Source organism: Argiope bruennichi, chromosome 2, assembly GCF_947563725.1.
Source record: "Argiope bruennichi chromosome 2, qqArgBrue1.1, whole genome shotgun sequence".
Classification (NCBI taxonomy): Eukaryota; Metazoa; Arthropoda; class Arachnida; order Araneae; family Araneidae; genus Argiope; species Argiope bruennichi.
Genome location: NC_079152.1, coordinates 20,906,800 through 20,928,983, shown reverse-complemented (window position 1 = coordinate 20,928,983; position 22,184 = coordinate 20,906,800). Strand labels below are relative to the sequence as shown.

The following is a 22,184-nucleotide window of genomic DNA, read 5'->3' as shown; positions in this document are numbered from 1 at the left end:
GAAAATGAAATTTTTTTGGCGGGAAAGTTAGTTTTTAATTAATAATTAAAATTCTAAGTCCGTCCCAAAATAGCCTTAGTGTTGCTTTACAACGGGACGTTGATATAACTAAACCCAAAGCTGACTAGCCTTAGATAATGAAAATATTATTTGTTCTAAAATTGTAATATTCAAAACTCCAGAATGTGGTCAGATTCGATCGCAGAAGACATAAACTCTTTTAAAAAATTGTTTTTCGTTTTTTTAATTATTATTATTTATTTAAAAGTTTGAATGTCAATGATATTCTACAGAATAAAATTCATTAGGGCCAAAAGTTTGAATAAAATTCAAATCTTCATAATTTTTGAAAGTACATTTATTGACTAAAACATTTTAAAATATTATTATTTATGTCATTTAAAGCTTTTGAAAATAAAATTGAAAACTGAATTTTATGGTGAATCAGAAATTTTTATTGAATCATTCCTTGAGAATTGTATAATTTTTTTTAAAAAAAAGATATTCTATAGTGCAGACAAAGTTTCAGTGCTGAATGACTCTATTTTTTGTACTCATATTTTTCAAAAATTAGAAAAAAAAAAGGGGGGGGATTGTATTAATTGAATTTTAATCACTTCAACTTTAATTTAAAGTTCACATATTACGAGTTCTTACAAAAAATTAGACAACTGCATAATATAATGAACAGAATGGCTTAAGGTTTCTATAAGTTATATAACTGTCAAAATTTAAGAATATTTTCCCGAAAAAGACTAAGTGAATAGGAAATTTTAGTGAATATTTATCTCGGCAAACCTGCTCGTCGAAAAAGTCAACTAATACCAAAAATAAATAATAATAAAATTTAACCTGCACGAGCACGTTACAGATGTATGAAAAAAATTGGCTTGTATCAATGTGTTGCCATTACACTGAGAAATGCTCAAATTAAAATATTAAGAAATTAATACTCACTGTAAACTAAATCTAGAAAAGTTTTTGCAACACTTGCTTTAAATGGCCTTTGTTTCTAATTTTATGTTTTTTGAATGCTGTTTCGAATGTCGTTCATAGATTGTGTGTAAACTATGAAAAAGACATCACATTTTGATGTTACGTGTGTTTGCGATTGTTATTGTGCTGAAATGTGAAATTTCATCTAAACCCAAATAAATTTATTTTTTTTTTTACATTGTTATGAAGTAAACCATGGTTAAACTTAGTAAACCATCTTTAAAAGCTAAATTTCTTACCCCGGCTAAAGTTATACAATGCCACACCATGACGGAGCTACAACAATGCTAACTACAGAGTGTAAATATTTTGGAATCAAAGCAGTATTAGGCTTTATCCACACTGTGAGACGACCATCACTGCGAAAAACGTTGAATTTACTTTCAACGTTGATTATAACTTTCTTCTGAATGTTATTACTTTTCATCCCCCCTCCCTCTAATTTTGCAAGTTGATGAAGGGTTTTTTCTGTTCAACTTGACTTTATATCCAGTTTGTCTAATTATAATTCACATAGTTTCAGTGTTTACACTTCTGCCAATGATTTGAAAAGTTTCTGCAACAAATTTGACTGCACTTTAAGATCTATCTTGATTTCTTTCAAAATTTTACTTTTTTGTGACATCACTCGGGATATCTTTCCTCCCTCTTCCACTTTTATTTTCAATTAATCTATTACTTTAAAATTCTCCAATGACTTCCTGAACTCAACTGTGACTTCTGCCAACAATATCAGCAATATCACGTGAAGAGTTTGTCTTTTTAAAATAATCTTGGAGTGAATTTCCTTATATCAATATTAACTTCTCTTCGAGGACCCATTTTCCATTTAAAAGTTTGGCTTTAAGTTCATCCAACAAATTTCATCACACGAAAACGATCGTTGAAAAGATTTAAGATTAAATAACAATTGATAAATTAGATTAAAATAACAATCCAGAAGAAACTATTTAATGGTAATGTAACATATTTTTCATCTGGCGACGACTCAGTGCCATGCGAGGGCAATAGTAAAACTGTTTTTATACTTTTATTCATATGACAACGCCTATTTAAAGTTTTTTATTTCATAATCGAGGCACGCAAAAATCCTTAAAAAGTTGCAAAGAGTGTGTTTTTATTAAAATTTAACGTCCTTGTGGCACCTCAAGATGCACTTTAATATTTTTTATAATTTTTATTTATCTTATCTATACCAACTGCACTATTACAAATTAAAAATAAAAAGTTGATTGTTTCATAAAAAAACATTAAAATGTTTCACAAATTTTAATTTTATGAAACTTTAACGCCCTTGTGGCACCTCAAGACCTTCTCCAATATTTTTCATATTTATAATTTATTTTTTTTGCACCAAAAGGCAACTTTCCGCGCTATTACAAGTTAATAATCAAAATTTGATTTTTTTTTTTTCGTTCCACCCTATTGTTTGTGTTATCTTTGATAACTCCCGAAATCTTACGTGACAATGTACTGAGATTAATACTTGTAGCCAAAACTTTTGTGGATTGGTTCATAGTCTGAACCAATATATATATATCAGAATTTTCTGATTGGTATTGTGTGAAAACCTAGATGGGGTGTTTTTTTGTCATGTGCGTTTTTTTTTGGGGGGGGGGGAGAAGAGGAGTTTGGAGGATTCAGGAATCACCCCCCTCCCCACCCGATCAGGCCGTTTAAATAAAACAAATTTTTAGACGAACACAGGAAATGATCTTCGTACTTAACGATTATTTTTGGAAAATTCCAGAATTCAAATAATAAAAAAAAAGAAAAATTTTGTACCAATTTTTTTTTTCAAGATCCTGACAGTTTTACTAAACAAAAGTCATTGAAGAAATGAAACAAAAACCTTTAAAAAATTTTAAAAAAGGACTCAAAAGAGTGACCGGCGCAAAAAAAAAAAAAAAAAAAAAAGTAGGGAATAAAAAAGGCCCACTCCCAAATGTCCAGCCAAAAGCATCCGCTTCCAATTAGATGCTTTGTATAGTTCGTTGAAAGCATCTTTCTTCTAGACGGTGAATTTTTACCGCCAAGATTAGAAGGCTGATTTCTTCTCTGTGGCGACTACATCTTGCGAAAGTGATTTCATTAATTTTTTTTTTTTTTCAATATTCCAAAATGCACATTAATTTACCGTATCGTTTTAACATTAAATGTCTCAAAAATATATTTGATCATTTTATTCATTTCGAGGACTATGATCTTCCTTTTTTATTTAATTATTTTTCTTCAATATTATTCATAGAATATTTGCTTCTACAACTGACACGTAGCTAGATTTTCCCGATTGATTGTGAATGAATCTCTCCTCAGCAGTCGTCAAATGATTTCTATGTTTTAGTTCCATAATATTCTGCTTCTTAATATACAAAGGGCAGACACACCATCGATGTAGCCAAATTCTTATCTTGACAATTTATACATTTGTGGGACTTGACAAATTCCAGAATGATTTTTTTTTTTTTCATTTCAGAATTAAGGTTTCTCATTTTTTATGACAAAATATCTTTTCGTAAACCTTGAGATTGTATGAAGCTAAAGCAATTTATACACTGACGTGGTTTATTAATAAATGGTTGCATTCTTTAATTTGTAAACCCTATTCTTATATCCTTAGGCAAACGAGTTCCAACATAGTAACAAGAACAGATGATGTCTTCCGACTGTCAATTTTTTTAAGAAACCCCTTATTTTAGCATCTCATTTTTTTTATCTCTAGGTAATTCTTCAGAAATTTCAAGTAATGCATCTTCAGTGAGAATATCATATAAAAGAAAACGGGAGGTTATATTTTCCCATATAAAATCACTAGCAACTGAAATATTAATTATGATTTCTGGATTAAATAACAGTGTTGTACATATTGGATCCTGGGAAGTTAGCATAATTTTACCCTATCGAGTATATTGCACATTTTGTGTACTTCAGTGACAGTTGAATTTTTCTTTAATTTTTAAGTGTAATTCACACTAAAAGTTTGAAGTGTTCATTTGGGGAATTCTAAACTTCGAATCCTCATTCGATATCACATTAATGTCGTCATATCCATTTTTTCAAAGATGTAGAACTACATTGGTAAATTTACCATTCTTTAAAATTTTTTCAGAAGAGCTCCATATTGTTTAAAGAATTCTTTTAATTCACCAAGAAGCAAACATCACAATATCTGACCAAACACCCTCGAATAAAGTTCGAAATAGTAAGAGGGGGGGGGGGGAGTGAAAAAAAGAAAGTAATAGATCACACTTAGCTTCAACACTCATTGGAAAAACAGCTGAAGACAATAATTCGGGGGAAAAAACGAAGCAATAAATTTTCTTGCTTCGAAAATTTCAACCTAACGTTGAAGATCGATCAAGCTCTTCCTCCGTTTTATTATTTTACAGTTAAAAATTTTCATTGTTTAATATTCTTTTTTTCAACTTTACAGTATTATGCTACTTCGTATTTAGTGACTTGACATTGATGGTTTCCTCGTCGATGTGAAAGGAAACTCTAAAATATTAAACCTTTTGAATTAATTTATTACATTTTGGATTGGAATAAATTCATTTTAAATTAATTTAATCATGATCATGACTCGTAAGGATTAACGTCTGTTTCTTCAGATCGTAACTGCTACATATTTCTTCAGTTTGCGATCACTTCCAATATAAAAAAAAGATTTCTCCCGTTCTATTTATACTTGTTGAAAATTTTGTTAAAATCTACTTTAATGCGCCCTTGAATTGAAATTGAAATTGAGGAATGTTCTTAGTGGCTTATGCTACATGTAAATTCAAATCTCAGAGTTTGTCGTCAAATGAAAGTATTTCCACCTGAACAATCGAGATCTAATTCTAATCTTGATATTCATTTACTACAATCATCACTTTGCAATGAAAATATTTCAGCAATCTGGTTAGCGAGTGACGCATATATTGAATTTCTCCTTTCAAAAAGTTCTTTCTCCTCTTCCTTAAGAGATTAGTTGTGATGAAAAATTATAATTGCGTAAGCTTTTTCGCAATTATTACCTTGTTTTATGATTTTTTTTTATTCATATATTACAAGATGCAAGGATAAACTTCAAGTTCTACTGAAGATACTAGCGTATGCGATCACTACCCTTAATCGAGGAACTAACTAGTTACATACATTATAATCCCTGATTCAACATTTCATTTCTTTCCTTCAAAACGATATGGTTACAAGGGATCATACACTAGCATTTTTATATGTATATTTTCTCTATATTATCAGTGGAGGTAAAAAGATAATTTTCTAAAGGCTTTAATATGGAAAGTTGTTGGGTCTTTGTCGTTCTAGAGGTATAAGAGAAAAAGATTTTAAAGTAAGAAAAATATCTTTTAATGTAAGCAACCTGTATATATTGGTTAAGAATTGTGTCTCAGTAAAATTTAATTATTAGTTAAAGTTTTTAGTTATTCTTTATATTGCCGAAGAAATTGATATAAGTATCGAAGTAAAATGTTGTCGTATTTATTTGACAAACTAAATGGTAATTAATTATTAGCAAAACAAAAAATAATTAGTAGATATTTTGTGATATAAATTGAATCTGTATTTGTAGAATGCAAAGTTTTTTTTTCCTTCGTATTAACTTCTCTATATTTTCAAATCTGTTGCAAGTTTAATTTGAATGGTGATGTTTCAAAATACTCTATAAAGTTTTTGCCCCAGAAATATGAGAGAAGTTGATAATATAATATGATCAAAATTTTAAAAAAGGAATATGAAAATGTGAAAATTCTTAACGTCTTTTTTCTAATTTCTGTTAATCCTTGGAGTTGAGTTATCAAACGACGAGCACATTTTGTTTACTGCGTCTCAGTTTGTATTTTTATTTTTTATTGATTAATTCTCACGTTGGACAATATTTACTGGGTTGCAGGGTATGTAGGTACTAGCAAAACATCAGAGATGGCGAATCCGAGGAAGTTCAGCGAGAAAATAGCACTTCATAATCAAAAGCAAGCGGAAGAAACGGCTGCTTTTGAACAAATTATGAAAGAAGTTATTGGAGCAACAAGAGTAAATATGCTTTAGATATATATTAAATAGTATTTTAAAATTAATTCTTTCTCATCCTGGTTCGCGATTGTTTTGTTTGTATATAAGCGCTAGTTCAGTGCTGTCACAACATTATATTTGTCCGCTTAGAAGGGTATATTTAATTATAAATTCATTAAAATTGATGCATTTTCTGCTTTTTGAAAGATTGATTGCATTATAGTAGTATGCAATATTTGTTTTATTCACATTTATTTCCATTAATTGCATATGGAAATACCGTAATTTGAACATTTTATTTAGCAGTCTATTGGATGTAACGCGTGACGACGGTTTGTTTATAAATCCATAGCACTGCAACGTCAGTCTTAAAATTCTATAATTTCAAGAAGATGGATTAAAATTTTACCGTCGCAGAAGTTTTGCATATTTATTTCTAACTATGACTAGGATAATTTTCTAAATGTTTTGAATATTGTAGCTTTTTTTTTTCTTCCTCGTAACCGCATTTTGTGAAATAAATAATCACTTGATAATTAGGATTTACTTATTTATCAATAAGTAATGCCGAAATTTTTAATGAAAAATTCAAATAATAAAAATTGCCCGTTTTGTTAATCTTTTGCATTTTATAAATGTTTGATTTTTAAATCCTTTTTAATGATATTATCAGAATGGATATATGGCCAACAGTAGTGGATGAATTAAAAAAAAAGCTATAGCAATAATAATAAACTATGTAATTGTTAATTAGTTTGGACAGGATCCAGTTTGACTGCATGTTGTTTCAAATTTTTGTTATTGGAGAGTTATCTTTCACAACAAATTGATTTTGATTGCTTTCTTTCTTATTTTACATTTCGTATTAATCCAATGCAAACTGCTACTGATTTAATTTTCTTGGAGCAGAAATTTCTTGCGTATTATGTAAAATGTTTCATTTATGATAATAAAGAATTTAAAAGGGTGAGTCAGTTGTATGAGATACATTAGTTTATAAATATCTTTGTTTACATGCTAAAAATTCCCTGTAGTGATAAAAAAATCTGCTTACATTAAAAGGTTAAAATTTGTAATAAATCAAAATTTAAATATTAATATGAAATATTATTACGAATAGATTTGAACTATTCTTTTCAGTACATAAATTTCTTACTCTCATTCGTTTAGTGATATAAATTTTTTGTTCATTTATATAAATAAAGAGATTAACTATTTATTTATATAAATAAATAGTTAAATTTAAATTAAACAGTTTAATAAGTTGAATTCGTGAAACTAATATGTAGTTGAATTGCATTTTTTACTATGCAAAATTTTAAAAAGCAGTTATTATAAAAGCGAAGAAAATTAAATTTAAAACATTATAGGCACCATATATTTTTATTTTTTACAAAATATTATTCCTTACTTTATATTTTTATTATAACATATTTATCGAACATAATATTACTATAAAATTTAAAGCTGATAAAATTATCTTGTACTTGATTCTTTTTTACATATTAAAGTATTTTCAAGTCCCACACTGTTTTCCAATTAATATTTTATAAAAATAATGATTATTTAAAATGGTAAAACTATTACAGTATACAATGTAATAGTAAAACTATTGTAGTATTTTATGAAACATTCTTAATAATAACTAATTTGAAGTTAAAAAAACTTATAATAGTAAAACTAAAGGTTTTTTTTTTTTTTTTTTGTCAAACAGAAGAAAACTTGCTAAATATTAACTAAAGAATACCTTAAAGTAACTACATTTGATATTGAATTGCCTTTAAAAATTGCAGTTTGGTGACTATCGAATCCTTTAGTTTAGCAGTATATTTATTATACAAGACATAGGTTATTTATACAAGACATAGGTTAGAGATAAAAAGTAGTATCATAAACTATTATTATTAAATATAAGATTATAATATTTCATTTACGTCAGTATATATCATAAAAAATTATATAAAGACACAATATCAAACATATTGTTAATTTTTATTGCCTTTCTTTTATAAACATTACAAAATACATTCTTCAACAACTAAAAATCCATAAGCTTTTACTTTAATATAACCATACAAACTAAAATATTGTATAAGAAATGAGTTAATACAAAATGCTTTATTGACTTAGATAGTTATTTCTAGTGTCAGAATATGTTATACGAATTTTCTTGTTTAATTTTATGAAAATTGCCATTAAGTTTTCTTAACAAACTTACATAAATACATTGCTACTAATTTATATAGAGAAATAACAGTTTGTTTTAATATAATTATGAAACCTTTAATAATCAATATGAAAATTGAAATTATAAGTTTATGCCATATGTTTCAATATAAACCGAATCATATATGTAAGAAATTTGACAATAAAAACTGTTGTATGACCTAAATGATTTTTAATGGTTTAAAATACTATATTACTGGGTTTGATTTCAATTGGGCTTATCATTTTTTAAAGTTTTATATAATTTAGTTAAATAAAAGGATTATTATTATTTTTTTATTTTTTAGAAACATCTCATAAGATTATTAGTATTAGTTAAATAAAAGGATTATTATTATTCTTTTTTTATTATTTAGAAACATCTCATAAGATCATTAGTATTGCTGTAATTCTCTGTTTTATTTTTTATAATACAGCAAATGGTTTATTTACCTGTTAAATAGAATATTTTCACTTTCGAATATTTTTTAAATGAGGAATTGTCTATTTCTTTAAAAAACAGAAAATAGTTTCCAGTATTAATGTATTAGCTTAAAAATTGAAATGAATTACTGAACACACAATAGTATGATTTTTTTTCTCTTAATATAAAATTAAAATGAGATTTCAAGTGAATTTTTTTTATTTTTTATTTTTATAACTGCTCACGATTTGAGAATTGTTTAATGAATAGTGGTCAATTAATATTTTTTAAGAATATTCATTTCATTATTGGAATTTTAATTTTGTCTACCTCATCATAATTTCTTAATAATTTATTGCATGCAATATTAGATTAGAAAAAAAGATTTTCATTCATCATTAATAGACAAGCAGAAATACCCAGTGTTGCTCATGATAAAATTTTCATATTTTTTTATTAATGAAAATATACTATTTAATTAATTGTCCCCAAACTTCATTATGTCTTTGCTTATACTTCCATATTTTAGAGCAAAATTTTTATTGTGTGTTCTCTCTCTATATATATAAAGTAAGATTTTGTTTAATATTACCATACTAACACCTTTATAAAGAAATGTTTTTTCAGTACCTTATTTTTTAAACAAAAGTTTATTTTATGTAATACATTGTAGTATACAGAAAAATCTTGCTATTGTTGTTGATTTATTAGTTTTCTGAGATGTCATTCACTACAGCTATTTTATCTGAAATTGTTGAACTAATATTTTCTTCTTTCTATCATTTGCATAAAAAAGCATCATTTTAATAAAAAAGCTTTAAAATTCCTTAAAAATCAGCTAAAAAAATGTTAAAAATATTTGGAAGTAAAAACAAATATTACAGAATAAAGGTAGAGTAGTTAAAAGTCTCATTGTTGCCTAGCAACCAGTGTAACTAATTTCCTTATTCTAGAATTGCCTGTATCTACTCACTCATTTATTAAATTTTTTAAAAAAGATCAATAACAATTAGAAAAGTAATTGTACTCAAATGAAATTGATATAATTGAAAAGATAAAATGTGAATTTTAAGATGGTACATAAAAATATTTTTTGTGAAATTTTCTCTGAAGTGACTTAAAGTGGTGGAATTTTAGTTAACTGCTGATTAATTACTTTTGCATCTTGAAAAGTTAATACTATATAGTTTAAAATAATAACTGCGCAAAATTTGGTTGTTCAATTTAATTTGCTTCAAATTGCATTTATATTAAGATACATTAATTGATTTATTATCATTAATTTGATGCACTTCTAACATTCTAGATATTTAGGGCTGCATTTCAGATGTTTAAAGGCAAATGTTTACCTGTTTGTAGTATTCTTGAAATGCTTATTATTAATTATATTTGATTTGCTTTTTTTAGAATCCAGAATGCAGTTAATTCAGTGACGTTTAAAATTAATTTAAGTCACCAAACTATTTTAATTTAGGGTCATGTTTATTATATGAATTGTATTTTTAAAAAATTACTATAGCCAATTGTTTGTTATTGATATTCAAATTGTTTTTTATGATGGACATTTCAGCTCAAGACTTTAGTTTCTTTAAAAATTTTAGTGACTTATTTAGTATAATTTATGAAGCTTTTCTTAGTTGTTTATTTCATGTTTTTCAGATGGGGAGGGGGGAGCTCTCTCTTAATTTCTAAGTTGGTTTGTGATAACAAAAAGAAAAAAAAAAGCTCTCTGGTATCTTGTTAACAGTTCAGAGAGTTGAATATTAAAAAAATTCCTACGATGGAAGTTAAAGTTAAATTGTAATTAAAAAAAAAAGATTTTGTAGGATTATTAAATTGATGATTTTAATATTTTGGCATATTTTTTAATTTTTATGGCAAGTAGCAAATTATTTGATTATAGTACAATTAATTTTGACTTCTATTTTTTGAATAACGTAATCTTTATTACAATGCATTGATGCTTACTGAAAGGTTTATTAATGTGATTCCTTTTAATACTGTTTAAAATCTAATAATTTGAAAATTGCATTTGATAGGCACATTTAATTTTAACAAAATTTTATTTTGAGGAAAATATAATATATTGTAACAAATTTGAAAAACATAACTGAGATTTATGATACAATTAGTTTGCACAGTTAATATCATAGATAAAGTTATTTGTATGGAAATGTGATTATAATTTCACAAGCATGCAAATTCAGGAACACTTCCAAATAATAAAATATTGCCTAAATTTTATCGATAAATTCATCATCTATTGATTCTTAATAAATTTTAAATGTTCTGGCAAATTCTTAAATGACAAGCTCTTATGCTAAGATCCATATTACAATTGAAAGTCCAAATTTCATTTCCACTTCAGAACTTTTTACTATCAATTATAGATAGAAAAAATTTCTGTAGATCAAATCAAATAATCACCATGACCGACTCTTAAAATGTATTACTTTATTAACTGTAATATTTATTTTATGATATTCAAATGCAAATAATATAGATGGGCTGCTTAAAAAATTTTAAAAGATTAATCTATAGATAAGTTTAGCTTAATTGAATGTCAAATTTGGATTCAAGAGACTTCTTAAGATGGTTTTATATAATAATATTAAATATATAATATTAAAAATAATTTAACAAAATAATATATACATATATATTATATAATAAAATATTTATATAATATTAAAAATCATGTTTGTTATATTTTTTTCTTAGATTAGTTGAAAATCAATCTGAGAAATTAAGTTATTTAGTTTGCAAAAGTGCTTATTTTTATACTTATTTTTTTGCATGAGAAACAAAGTCTTGACTCTATAATATTTTTTTGTTACTTTTATAATCAGTATTGAGACTTAACTCAAATCAACATAAAAAATAGTGTTGAAAAATACAGTATTGTCAATAATCTAGGACTTTTTTTCCTAGTATAAAGTATATATATATTTTCGTTTCTTTCTTTAAAATGGGATTAAGTATTTTTTTTTTTTTTGTTTCATAATGATTTTGTGTAACTTGATAATAATGGGACTAATATACATTTACCATATTTCTAGAAGCAAATGAATCTTATTTAATTAAAATTAACTGAAAAATAAAGAAACATCTTTTAAGGTTAACTTATTCTGGAAAATCATGATTTATGAAATTTGAAAAATATTAATTTTTAGTACCATTTTTCCAGGAAATACCTTTGATAAAAAATATTTTTTGTGAATTGTTAAATTTTTTTTACTAAATTGCATGTTATTATTATTTTTTAAAATGTAAAATGAATGATCATTATAGTAGAATCAAATTTTATTCAATTTTGTGATCTGCACATTAACCTTCCTCTGCTTTAAAGAACAAGAAATTTGTGAAATAAAAAAAAATATATATATATACTTCTTGACAATAACAAATAATATGCCATTTTTTTTTTCTTTCAAATTTTGAAGTAAATTCTTCATGAAGTTGACAGTTTGTCAATTTATGTGTTTATTTGTATGCATTTAAATGTAGTAACTCAAAAGCAAAAAGCCTTAGGTAAATGAAATTAGCTTTTGGTTTCAATCAAAGGTCTCCTAAATGTGTAACTCTCTCTCTCATTTGCTTTCGATGAGAAACAAAACATTTCAATGATGAGACTCTGAAAATAAAATTCTGAGCATTTGTGACATTCATGGCCGTGCTGTAAGGTTCACAGTTGTTATGTGGGGAATTGGATAACTCCATTATTAGATTATCTTAGAGAAAGTTTTTGAACCTCTCCCACTGGTTTCTAGGAGCAATTTAAAAAAAAAAAATTGATAGGAAACACTAAATGAGATTTGAACTTTTTCCTTGTAATAGTATAGTTATACAAAACTAATTTTTGCTCCATTTTAAAATTAAAAAAAAATTATCTTTTTAATTATATCAATTTAATTGTGCTGCAATTTTTTCTTAAATTTTGGCAATATTTTGTATTTTTTTTTGACAATTTTTGACAATTTTCACTGTACATAAATTCAAATAATTTTCATTGTTTCATTACTGAAAGCAAAGTAAAAAAGATTGTTTAATACCTGTGTAGTTTAAATGTGGAATAAAGGGAGTTACAATACCTAAATAAACAGCCATATGAACTTGAAAGTATATTTTTAATAGCACTATAAGATCATAGGATTTAACTCTGTTAATTTTGGTACACGTACACAGCTAATAGAACAAGTGTGAGGTTATTTACAATAACACAGCTTTAATGTTTGTCACAATTTGATGATTGAAAATAATTTGTTGGGAGAATTGCAAATTAATTATATATAAGAGAGTCAAGATTAAACATTATCAATATTCTTGGTAAGTGTGGGCAAGTGATTGCCAATTGTAGGATAGTAAGAAATAAGTAATAAAAAGCTATATTTTCTTTTATTAGTATGAATATATTGATGTCTTTATGTATGTATTCAAACTAACTGAAGTCTTTTATTTCTAAAAAGTAGGAAAAGAGATTATATAAATGGTATGAATTTTAAAAAAATATATAAATAAATTTTATGTAAATTTCATACCTTCTAATTTCACTTTTGAAATTCTTCCTTCTATACCATGTTGTATTCAGATCAACCATCTGATAATCTTATTTTTAAGAACAGCTCAATAAGAACTCACTACCAATTTCCATACAATGAAAATGAATTAGGCAGTATACTTTAGCAGCCATTTTGATTCTTAGTAATTTTAATTCAGTATTACTTAGAAGTCCGGATCCTTGATGACTGTATGACACAATAGGTTTCAATCCTACTGTAATTATTCCTTGTTTGAGTAAGAAGGAGTCAAGTTCTCTGGTTCGAAATGCCAATTAACTGGTCATAAGTCATGCAAATACAACACAAAATAAAAGTATTGATTTTATCCAAATGTCTTATTTTCCCCTTTTAAGAGGGAGTTAAGTTCTCTGGTTTCAAATGCCAATTATGTGGTCATAAATTATGCAAATATAGTACAAAATAAAAGCATTGATTTTATCCAAATATCTTATGTTTCCCTTTTAAAAAAGCTACTTATATGAAAAAATGCAATTAAAAAAACTTTACACAAAATAGATAAGGTTTTATGTTTTGAATTAAAAACATTATTATATGAAAAAATGGCCATTTTTTTTTCTTTCTTATGTTTTCCTTTACAATTTTTCTCTTTATCATATTACATATTTTATAGATCTGTTTTTGTTATTTTTAAACAGTTCATGAATGAATGTGATATATGAAGCTTTAGGCTTCTTTTAAAGTTATTTTGATGTTGAGTGATTGAAATATGCCCTGAAAATTTTGTTAAATATTAAAAGTGTAATATGTTAATTTAACTTTATTTTTTAGGGACCTAAACATCATCATTTACACATTAATCAGTCACTCGGGGCATATCGGGCTGGCTCTTTACCCAATGTGAATCAGATTGGTAATAACAGCATTGACCTTCAGGTCAGTATCAGTTCAAGTGGAATGTGTATGAAATAATTGTAGAAACAGATCTTATAAATATGTATTATGATAATGTTTAAAATTAACAGATTGTTATTAATGGTTTAAGAATCTGGATGGAAATGTACAATTGGAACATTATTAATTAGCTATTTTTTTAAGAATATTATATAATAATTATGATCATGCCTATTTGGAAAAGTTTTAATTATTGAAGTTTATTCAATTTTAATAAAATTTTAAGTAACTGAACAAAATGAAATGCTTTGTGCACTAATTATGATACCTATGTAATATTCATGTGAAAATTTTTTATTAAAAAATGATTGTATATTTTATAATTATTTATTTTTCATATTTTTTATTAAAAGAAATCTTAAAAGAAGGATAATCATGTTATCTTAAAAAAGTATTCCCTATCTGAAAACAGTATTTCACTTACTTGCACATAGTATTGTTCTGCATATTGACGGATGAAATTATACTAATTTAGATATTCTAAATTTTAAAAAATTTCTTGATGAATTTTATAAAAATTATGTAAGTAAAAGTTTAGAATATTGGTTGAGTTCCTGTCCTTCAAATTTTATTTTTAAGTGATGAAATGCAGTTAAGTAATTTCTTGTGTTATGTATTTATTTTCAAACTTAAAATTTATTTCGTATTACAATAAAGTAGAAAAAGAAATATTCTATTTATTGAGAAAGTTGTCTTGCTTAAATAAAGAGATTATTTATGTAAGAGAATTCTGGCAGCATTTCACAAGCAAAATTTAAATTAATTTGTTTTAAGGTTAATTACTACCTAATTATATTTTTAGAGTTTTTATACTGTTCGAAAAAGCAGAAGAATAATCACTGAATAATGTTCTAACGATTTATTTTTATTTTTAAATTTTTTTCTTATATTCTATTGAATATCATATTCAAAAGTCTAATAATCAATTTAAGCCATTAAAAAGGAGTAAAAAAAATATATATATGTAACTGTCTGTAATCATCACAAGCAGTAGGAAATGTCTGATGCTTGTTTGTTTTTCTGTAATTTGATATAAACATGCACAGTTTTTTTTTAATTAAAAATGTGTTCTTTTATCATATTTTAAAATTTTTTGGCTGTCTTATTTTTATTCTATTAATATTTTATTCTGTAAATTCTGTTTTTTTAACTTGCATAACTTTATTATTATAGAGTGCTTTAAATAGTTTAGAAGACATGAAGCAAGGTCGAGAAGTTTCAGCTGATCGAATGCACCGAGAAAGGGGGCGACATTCAGTGCCACATCAGAGTAGACGGTTTGCTTTTGAAAATAAAAGGGTTTGTAATATGCACAGTAATATATTGCTTAAACTATTTAAATTTATCAGTAATCTATATATTTGTCAAATGCTTTTTTTCTTTTTTTTTTTTTGGCTAAATTTTCTCCATATACTAAGTGTTAGAATTTTAATGTGATTAAAAAAAAAAAAAATCAAGATGAAGCTTCCTCTTTATTAGATGCATTTGAAAACTTAACTTTTAACTTCTGTCTAAATTTCACCAAATAATTATTTAATGTTTCTGTTTAAAAATCGCATGCATGTTTGAAGTTAGAGCTTTTAAACTATACTCGCCGGTACTGAAAATATACTTACTGATTTGAAAAAATAATTTCCTGTCAATTTTTGAATAGAGAATTTGAGTATTTAATAATTATTTAATATCCCTTCTGTCATTATTATTTCTTCTGATGAAATCAGAATTTTGAATAATAAGAATCTTTAAATTTGTAGAAAACTTAAAAATCTATCTTGCGTAGTTTTGTACTTCCTACTATTAGAATCTGTAAACTAGCTGTATTTATTTGCATTTTTTTTATGTTGAGATAAAATGTTTATTTCATAAGATTTTTAATAAAAAAGTTATTAATGATGTAAATTAGAAATAACTTAAGAATTTTCTTTCTGTTATTTTACATTGTATATGATAAATTAGAAAATATGATTTTTTAAAAATTAATGTTGTAGTAATATTTATATTCCTGATATCATCATGGATTATTTTAATTCTTTATTAGGACACTTGTAACATTGATGTAGTCATAAATTAATGTTCTAAATCTTTCTGTCAATATAACTTTATTCCATTCCCTATATCGTAGATATAATTGAAATAGATTTTATTTTTTTGAATCATTAACTTATTAGTATTTTGTTTCTTTCTGGAATTGTAAGTTTTCCGATTCCCTCAATAAGAGTTTTGAATAATATTTTTTCAGAGAATTCCTTAATCATATGCAAATATACTATAAATATTATCAAATCTCTTCCTTTGATAATCTTTGCTGTTGGAGATGTATATTTTATCTGCTACTAGATGTATGATAAAAGTCAAAAGAACAATTTCTCTGTTTTAATATTTTACATTTATTAAATTGAATTTCTAAAAATTAATATTTTTATACTGTAAACATTTATCGAATCTTATGTGATAAAATGAAATTTTATATTCAAGTTGTAAGGGGGAAAAAATTAATCTAGCATGTCCTTCCTCTTTTTTAATTCTCAAAAGTTCCAATTTGAATAAAGTGCAATATGAATATATTTATTCTGTTTCAGAACAGTGTATTCTTGAATAATTTGGGAGATAAGTATTGCATAAAATCATTGTATACATGACACATCTTATTGTGTGAATTTATGTAAGTTGAAATGTGTCTAATTTTTTAATCACTGCAGAATTTGAATATAAAAGGCATTGAAAACTAACAGAAACAGAAGAACAATTGTATATAAAGTAATGGAATTTTTTCTAATGAATTGAAAAAGTCAAAATTATTCGAAAATGTTGAATTAACCGTAGGTATTATATTACTTTGTATGAGAACTAATCGCAATTTTTTTGCCACTTTATAAAGGGGTACATTGTATTATTACTATGTAATTATTACAATTAATTTTTTAAAAATATTTTGTTTTGCAGATTGATGTTTCACCGTATAATTCTTCTTATCTGTCACCACCTCCTGACACAAACTGGAGAAGGTATGATGTTCTTTGTTTAGTTAAATTTGAAATAAATGAGTAAATTTTCTGTTAAAACTTATGAACAGTATATATTCCTATGTATTTTTATCAATATATAAATATAAAAATTAGAAAGTTGGTATTGTAATTGTAAGTTTTCATTGCTACACGAGTTCATTGTGGTTTGATACCACTATTGAAATATATCATTACCATTTACCTACAGTTGTCAAAAATTTTAATGTGATATTTCGACACAGAAAATTGATTTTAGTGGAAGTGAACATATATTTTAGTATATAATTAGATCATTGTAGTAAAGAATATTTGAATATTTCAAAAAATTATACTACTACTACTATTTTTTTTTAACTTAGTCTTCCAAATGCATTTATTTATTCTCTCTCTATACTAACCATCATTTATTCTGTCTAGTTACAAATGATTTTTTTTTTTATAAATTTAATAATAATAATAACAACATTTCCCATTATTATTATTTTTCTGACTAAAAAACATGGATGATATGCTTTTAAATTAATGTAGATATGTTTTATGCATAATATGCATTGTACATTAAAATTTACTAGTCTTGTTCAGGCATTTTAAAATAATTTGTGAGAAATTGAATTGAAATTTGAACTACAGCTATAAAAAAATTATTGAAGTATTATTTAATTCAGCATTTATTTTGTCTTCAAAGAAGTTAAAAAAAGGGATGAATTATTTTTTTATGTAATAAATTTTAATAGTGTAGAAGGAGACCATTAATAAACACACTAACACTCTCAAAAACTACTGATTGCAATTAAGATATTAGTTATAATTCAGTGTATCAAACATTATTAATAAACTGAATTAAATCCAGTATTTAATTTCTTTCAGTATAAAGGTCACTACTTAGGCACCATTCAAGAAATGCATAATTTTTTCATTATTGATTTCAATAATATAAATAATAGCAATAAAAAATGTTGCAGAATTGTAAGAAAAATTGCAGATTAATTTTTAGATTAAATGTTATATTTTTTTAGCTCTTGAATAACTTAAAATGAGTCATTATATGCAATGAATAAGTATACTTATATTTCCCGTGAGGAAAGTTTGAGATTTCAATAAAAAATTTGAAGGCAAATTTGTGCATATTAACTTATCAATGATTTTTATTTCATTACAGGACTAATTCGGATTCTGCCCTTCACCAAAGTGCCATGAACACACAAGAAAATTATCATGGTGCCAATACTCCTCCAAATAATAGAAATGTTGGTAAGTATTAAGTTATTTTATATTGAAGTCTTTTTTTGCATTTCCATAAAGGTTTTGTTTATTGAGATGTATTGGCATAAAAAGAGTATCTAATAGTTAAAAGTAATTGCATTTGTGATATAAGCAGATTCTTGTAATGTTTCTGAAAGTAATGATATTTTTTATATTAATTTATTTACACAACTAAAGAAATAAATTTGAGTATATGAATAAAGTAAAATTTGAAATTTTTTTCATTTTAATAAATTTAAATTATTTAAGTTTTGCACCAGTGAAGCTGTTAAGTCGTATACAGTGATGTCTAGAACCATAACACACACAGTGCAATTATGTATTTTTTGCTGTCCCACCCCCCTTTATTTATGTGGGTTTTAATATGCTTTGTGGCTTGTGTTCCTTGTGTATTTTTAATTCATGCATTCTGTAAATAGAATCAGTGTTTGTAGTGTGCTTACATGAAATAACTCAATAACCTGTCTGTAACCAGGAAATTATGAAAAGCATTATTCGTGATGCATAAATTCATTTATGCTATATTACATGCAAATTTATTACATTTGTAACAATTCTGCAAAACATCTGAAGATCATATTAAAAAAAAAAAATTAGATTTGAATATGAGAAAATACAATGCTGTAACAAAAAGAAATAAAATAGGTGAAATTTTTCTTGGAGATAAACAAAATTCTTTCTGTGATCCTTGCATTTATCTTGTTCATAAAAATTTCAAAAAATTTATGTTGATAGATCAATGTTTAGATACTATGTTTTGTCCTCTTTTCTTGAGAAGAATGTGAATGAAATTTCTACATTGAATAAGGTGAAGAAACATGCACATAAACCTATTAGCTACCGAATTTCAATATTACTCATAAATTTGCTTTGTGGCATGAATTGAGCATGCCACACAACAGATGGAAAATCTTTCAGCAATGTATTGCTAATGTTTATTTTAAAACAGAAGGAATAAGATTGAATTTGTTATGGTTTACCTCTATATACTAATCTGGAAGTGTTAAGTTTTATACTGATGGACTCTTCTATAGTAGAAACTGGGATGCTGGTTGTAAAGCGAAATATCATCATCAGTGGATTGGGCAGAGAATGTCTGCTATTCATTTTGATAATGATTAATATCTTTTGCCTATCTGATCAATGATAATGGAAAGAAATACAAGCAGAATTTTATTTGATGTATTCTGAAATAATTGTAGCAATCAAGGCTTGTATAGTAAGTCTATTAGATATTGATAAGCAATGACAACCAAGTAGCAAAGGCACTTAGTTCATGTTAATTACTATAGGACATCAATACATATTATGAAAAGAATTTTCAAATTTGTATTAGTTTATATTTTTATAGTAATTGGAAAAATTATTATTGTAAAAAGGATAATTATGTGAATTTTTAAAATTATTTACTTCATTTTTGATTTTTTTTTCTCTTGGACATGTTTTTCCTCACTGTGTGATCCTAATTCACATGGATCTACTTATGAATTGTACTTAACACTTTCATTTGCTCTAACTTTCTGTTTTTGATGGTTTCAATTTTTAATTGACATTGCTCGACTTAAACAAATTTTTTCGTATTGCCCAACTAAAAAAATGATCAATGTTTTCACCAAGGTATGCATGTAAACAATTGGAGTGTATAAACTGTTGCCAATTAATGATTAACAAATTCAGCCTAATATTGCATTCAAATCAGTGTTAGATGTCTATAAATGTGTATGAAGATATTTCTTAATATAATTTAAATTCTAATTAATTTCCTAGTTTCTATCTTAATTTATCATATATTAACTACATTCTAAAACATTATCTTATTTCCTGATACAATTTCAACTTTTTATTTAATTGTTTGTTACATGCATTCCGGGAAACTGGTGACTTAACCATTTTCTCATGCTCTAAGCAAAGGGATAAAAATCCCTTAGAACCCACACATACTTTTTAAAGATACCAAAGATTCCCTTTCCTAAATCAACATGTAGTAAAGAAATTCATATAAGAATCTCATAGTAAAACCACTGAAGGGAAAAATTCTTTTGCTCTTATGTTGAGATGTATGATACATCACTTATTTCTTTTTCTTTGTACAGAATATGACTCCCATAGAAAATAAACCAGTTAAAACTCTAAGATCTGTCGTTTCAGCTATGCTTTGTTAAAATATATTCACACACATACACTAGAAAGTATTATACTATTGGTTTTTCCTCATAGAGAATGACTGTCAGGTATTGTATTTGAGATTTCTCTTGGAAATAATGGAGAAGGAACAAGAGGTCAGCAATAACATATCTAAACATCATACACTTGTAAATGAAATAAGAATTAAAGAAATAAAGCCAATAATTAAGGCTGGGGAGACTGGTTCTAGAGATTTGTCAATTATTTTAAACTTATAGATAAAATTAAAAAAAAAAAAAAAACTTGTCCATGAGGTTGGAAAAATCCTGAAACGTTCATTGTAATTCTTGGGGGCTGATGAGAAAGCTAGCAGGTGGTGTAACCTTTAGTGAACTATAAGAACGTTTAGTATTCATTTAGCAATACTATATATCTAGCAAAGGCATGATAGAAACATTCTTCAAATTTGTGTATTGATTGCTAACTACAGTTTGATAAACCAGTTTCAGTTGTTTCTGGAAATGGTTTATTTATTCAACTAGATAGTGCCATGAAATGAATTGTTGATAGTTTTTACTTTGTAAACAATCAGTTTCCACATGTCTTTTTTTTAATTTCATTTTTTTATAAATAATACATTTAATCAAATATTCATTAATTTTTAATGCACTTCTACATTTCTTGAATATTTTGTGCCACAATGAATTAAATGCATCTTTAATAAAATAGATCTAATTCTTACTTGATGTTTCTTTGTGCTTACTTATTTTTTTAATATCTATAACAAAGTTATAATATATAGAGTTCCCAAGTCTCAACCTGTGTATTGATTTTACTAATTTTTATTTCAGTTGAAACTTTGAGGTCTATAAAAGTCATTAATTGCCACCTATCATTCACTGCAAAATAAAAACTTGACATAGATCCCTGGTCAAACAGCTGAAATAATTTATTCATTGAATTATTTGCACTTTATAAGCATAGTTAACTAATGAGAATGCTGTTTGTGTATGGTGTAGTGTTATTTAAAATAGTACTGTCATTTGGTATGATAAGATGCAGTGAATGATAGGTCAAAGTTGATTGACATTACAAAATAATATTATTTATATGATGTTGAATGCCAGGGGTGATCGGTTGATTTTTTAAAAGTTTAAAGTTTACAGTTTATTTGAAATAAAGTGTAATAATTTTCTTTTAATTCCAGATATTGATGGAAATGCTGTTCATGAAAATGATCAGCTAAATAGTTATTGGGACCCAAAAAAGGTAATTCTTTTATTTTTATTGAATTCAGACTTTTTTCTTTTCTTTCAATTTTTATAGTTTTTTTTTTTTAAATTTAATATTCTATAAAATTATTGGAACATTGGAAAAATATATTATGATTTTTTTAAGAAAATGAATAATGAAATTACATAAAATTTATCATGTTAAAAATCAGAAACTTTATTAGTGAATTCATAAAATAGAATGAATAGGAAATACAGTCTTTCAAATATTATAAAACTAATTAATTGGTCACTTGTTAATAGGCTGTTCTTATTGTCAAGATCACAGTTCATTATTATTAATTTCTATTTGAAAAAAAATCTTTATGATATCATTTGAATTTGATAGTGAAGTATTCTTGTAAACCATGAAATTTTGGGTCTTATCCATGTATAGAATAGATAACTG

At 25.6% G+C, this 22,184-nt stretch overlaps 1 protein-coding gene across 8 annotated transcripts in view; it reads left to right on the top strand.

The window, feature by feature from the left end:
• Window positions 1–5,820: 5,820 nt before the first annotated feature.
• LOC129959897 (CREB-regulated transcription coactivator 1-like) overlaps window positions 5,821–22,184 on the top strand; it is a 42,122-nt gene continuing 25,758 nt past the window's right edge. For 6 of the 8 annotated variants that reach the window (XM_056072845.1, XM_056072836.1, XM_056072820.1 and 3 more), the window contains exons 1-6: window positions 5,821–6,033; window positions 13,990–14,094; window positions 15,286–15,411; window positions 17,056–17,117; window positions 18,277–18,368; window positions 21,712–21,773. In XM_056072845.1, coding sequence (XP_055928820.1) covers window positions 5,923–6,033; window positions 13,990–14,094; window positions 15,286–15,411; window positions 17,056–17,117; window positions 18,277–18,368; window positions 21,712–21,773 — 558 coding nt within the window. In that variant the 5' untranslated portion in view covers window positions 5,821–5,922. The remainder of the gene's footprint in view (window positions 6,034–13,989; window positions 14,095–15,285; window positions 15,412–17,055; window positions 17,118–18,276; window positions 18,369–21,711; window positions 21,774–22,184) is intronic. The other 2 variants (XM_056072812.1, XM_056072828.1) reach the window with 2 other exon arrangements.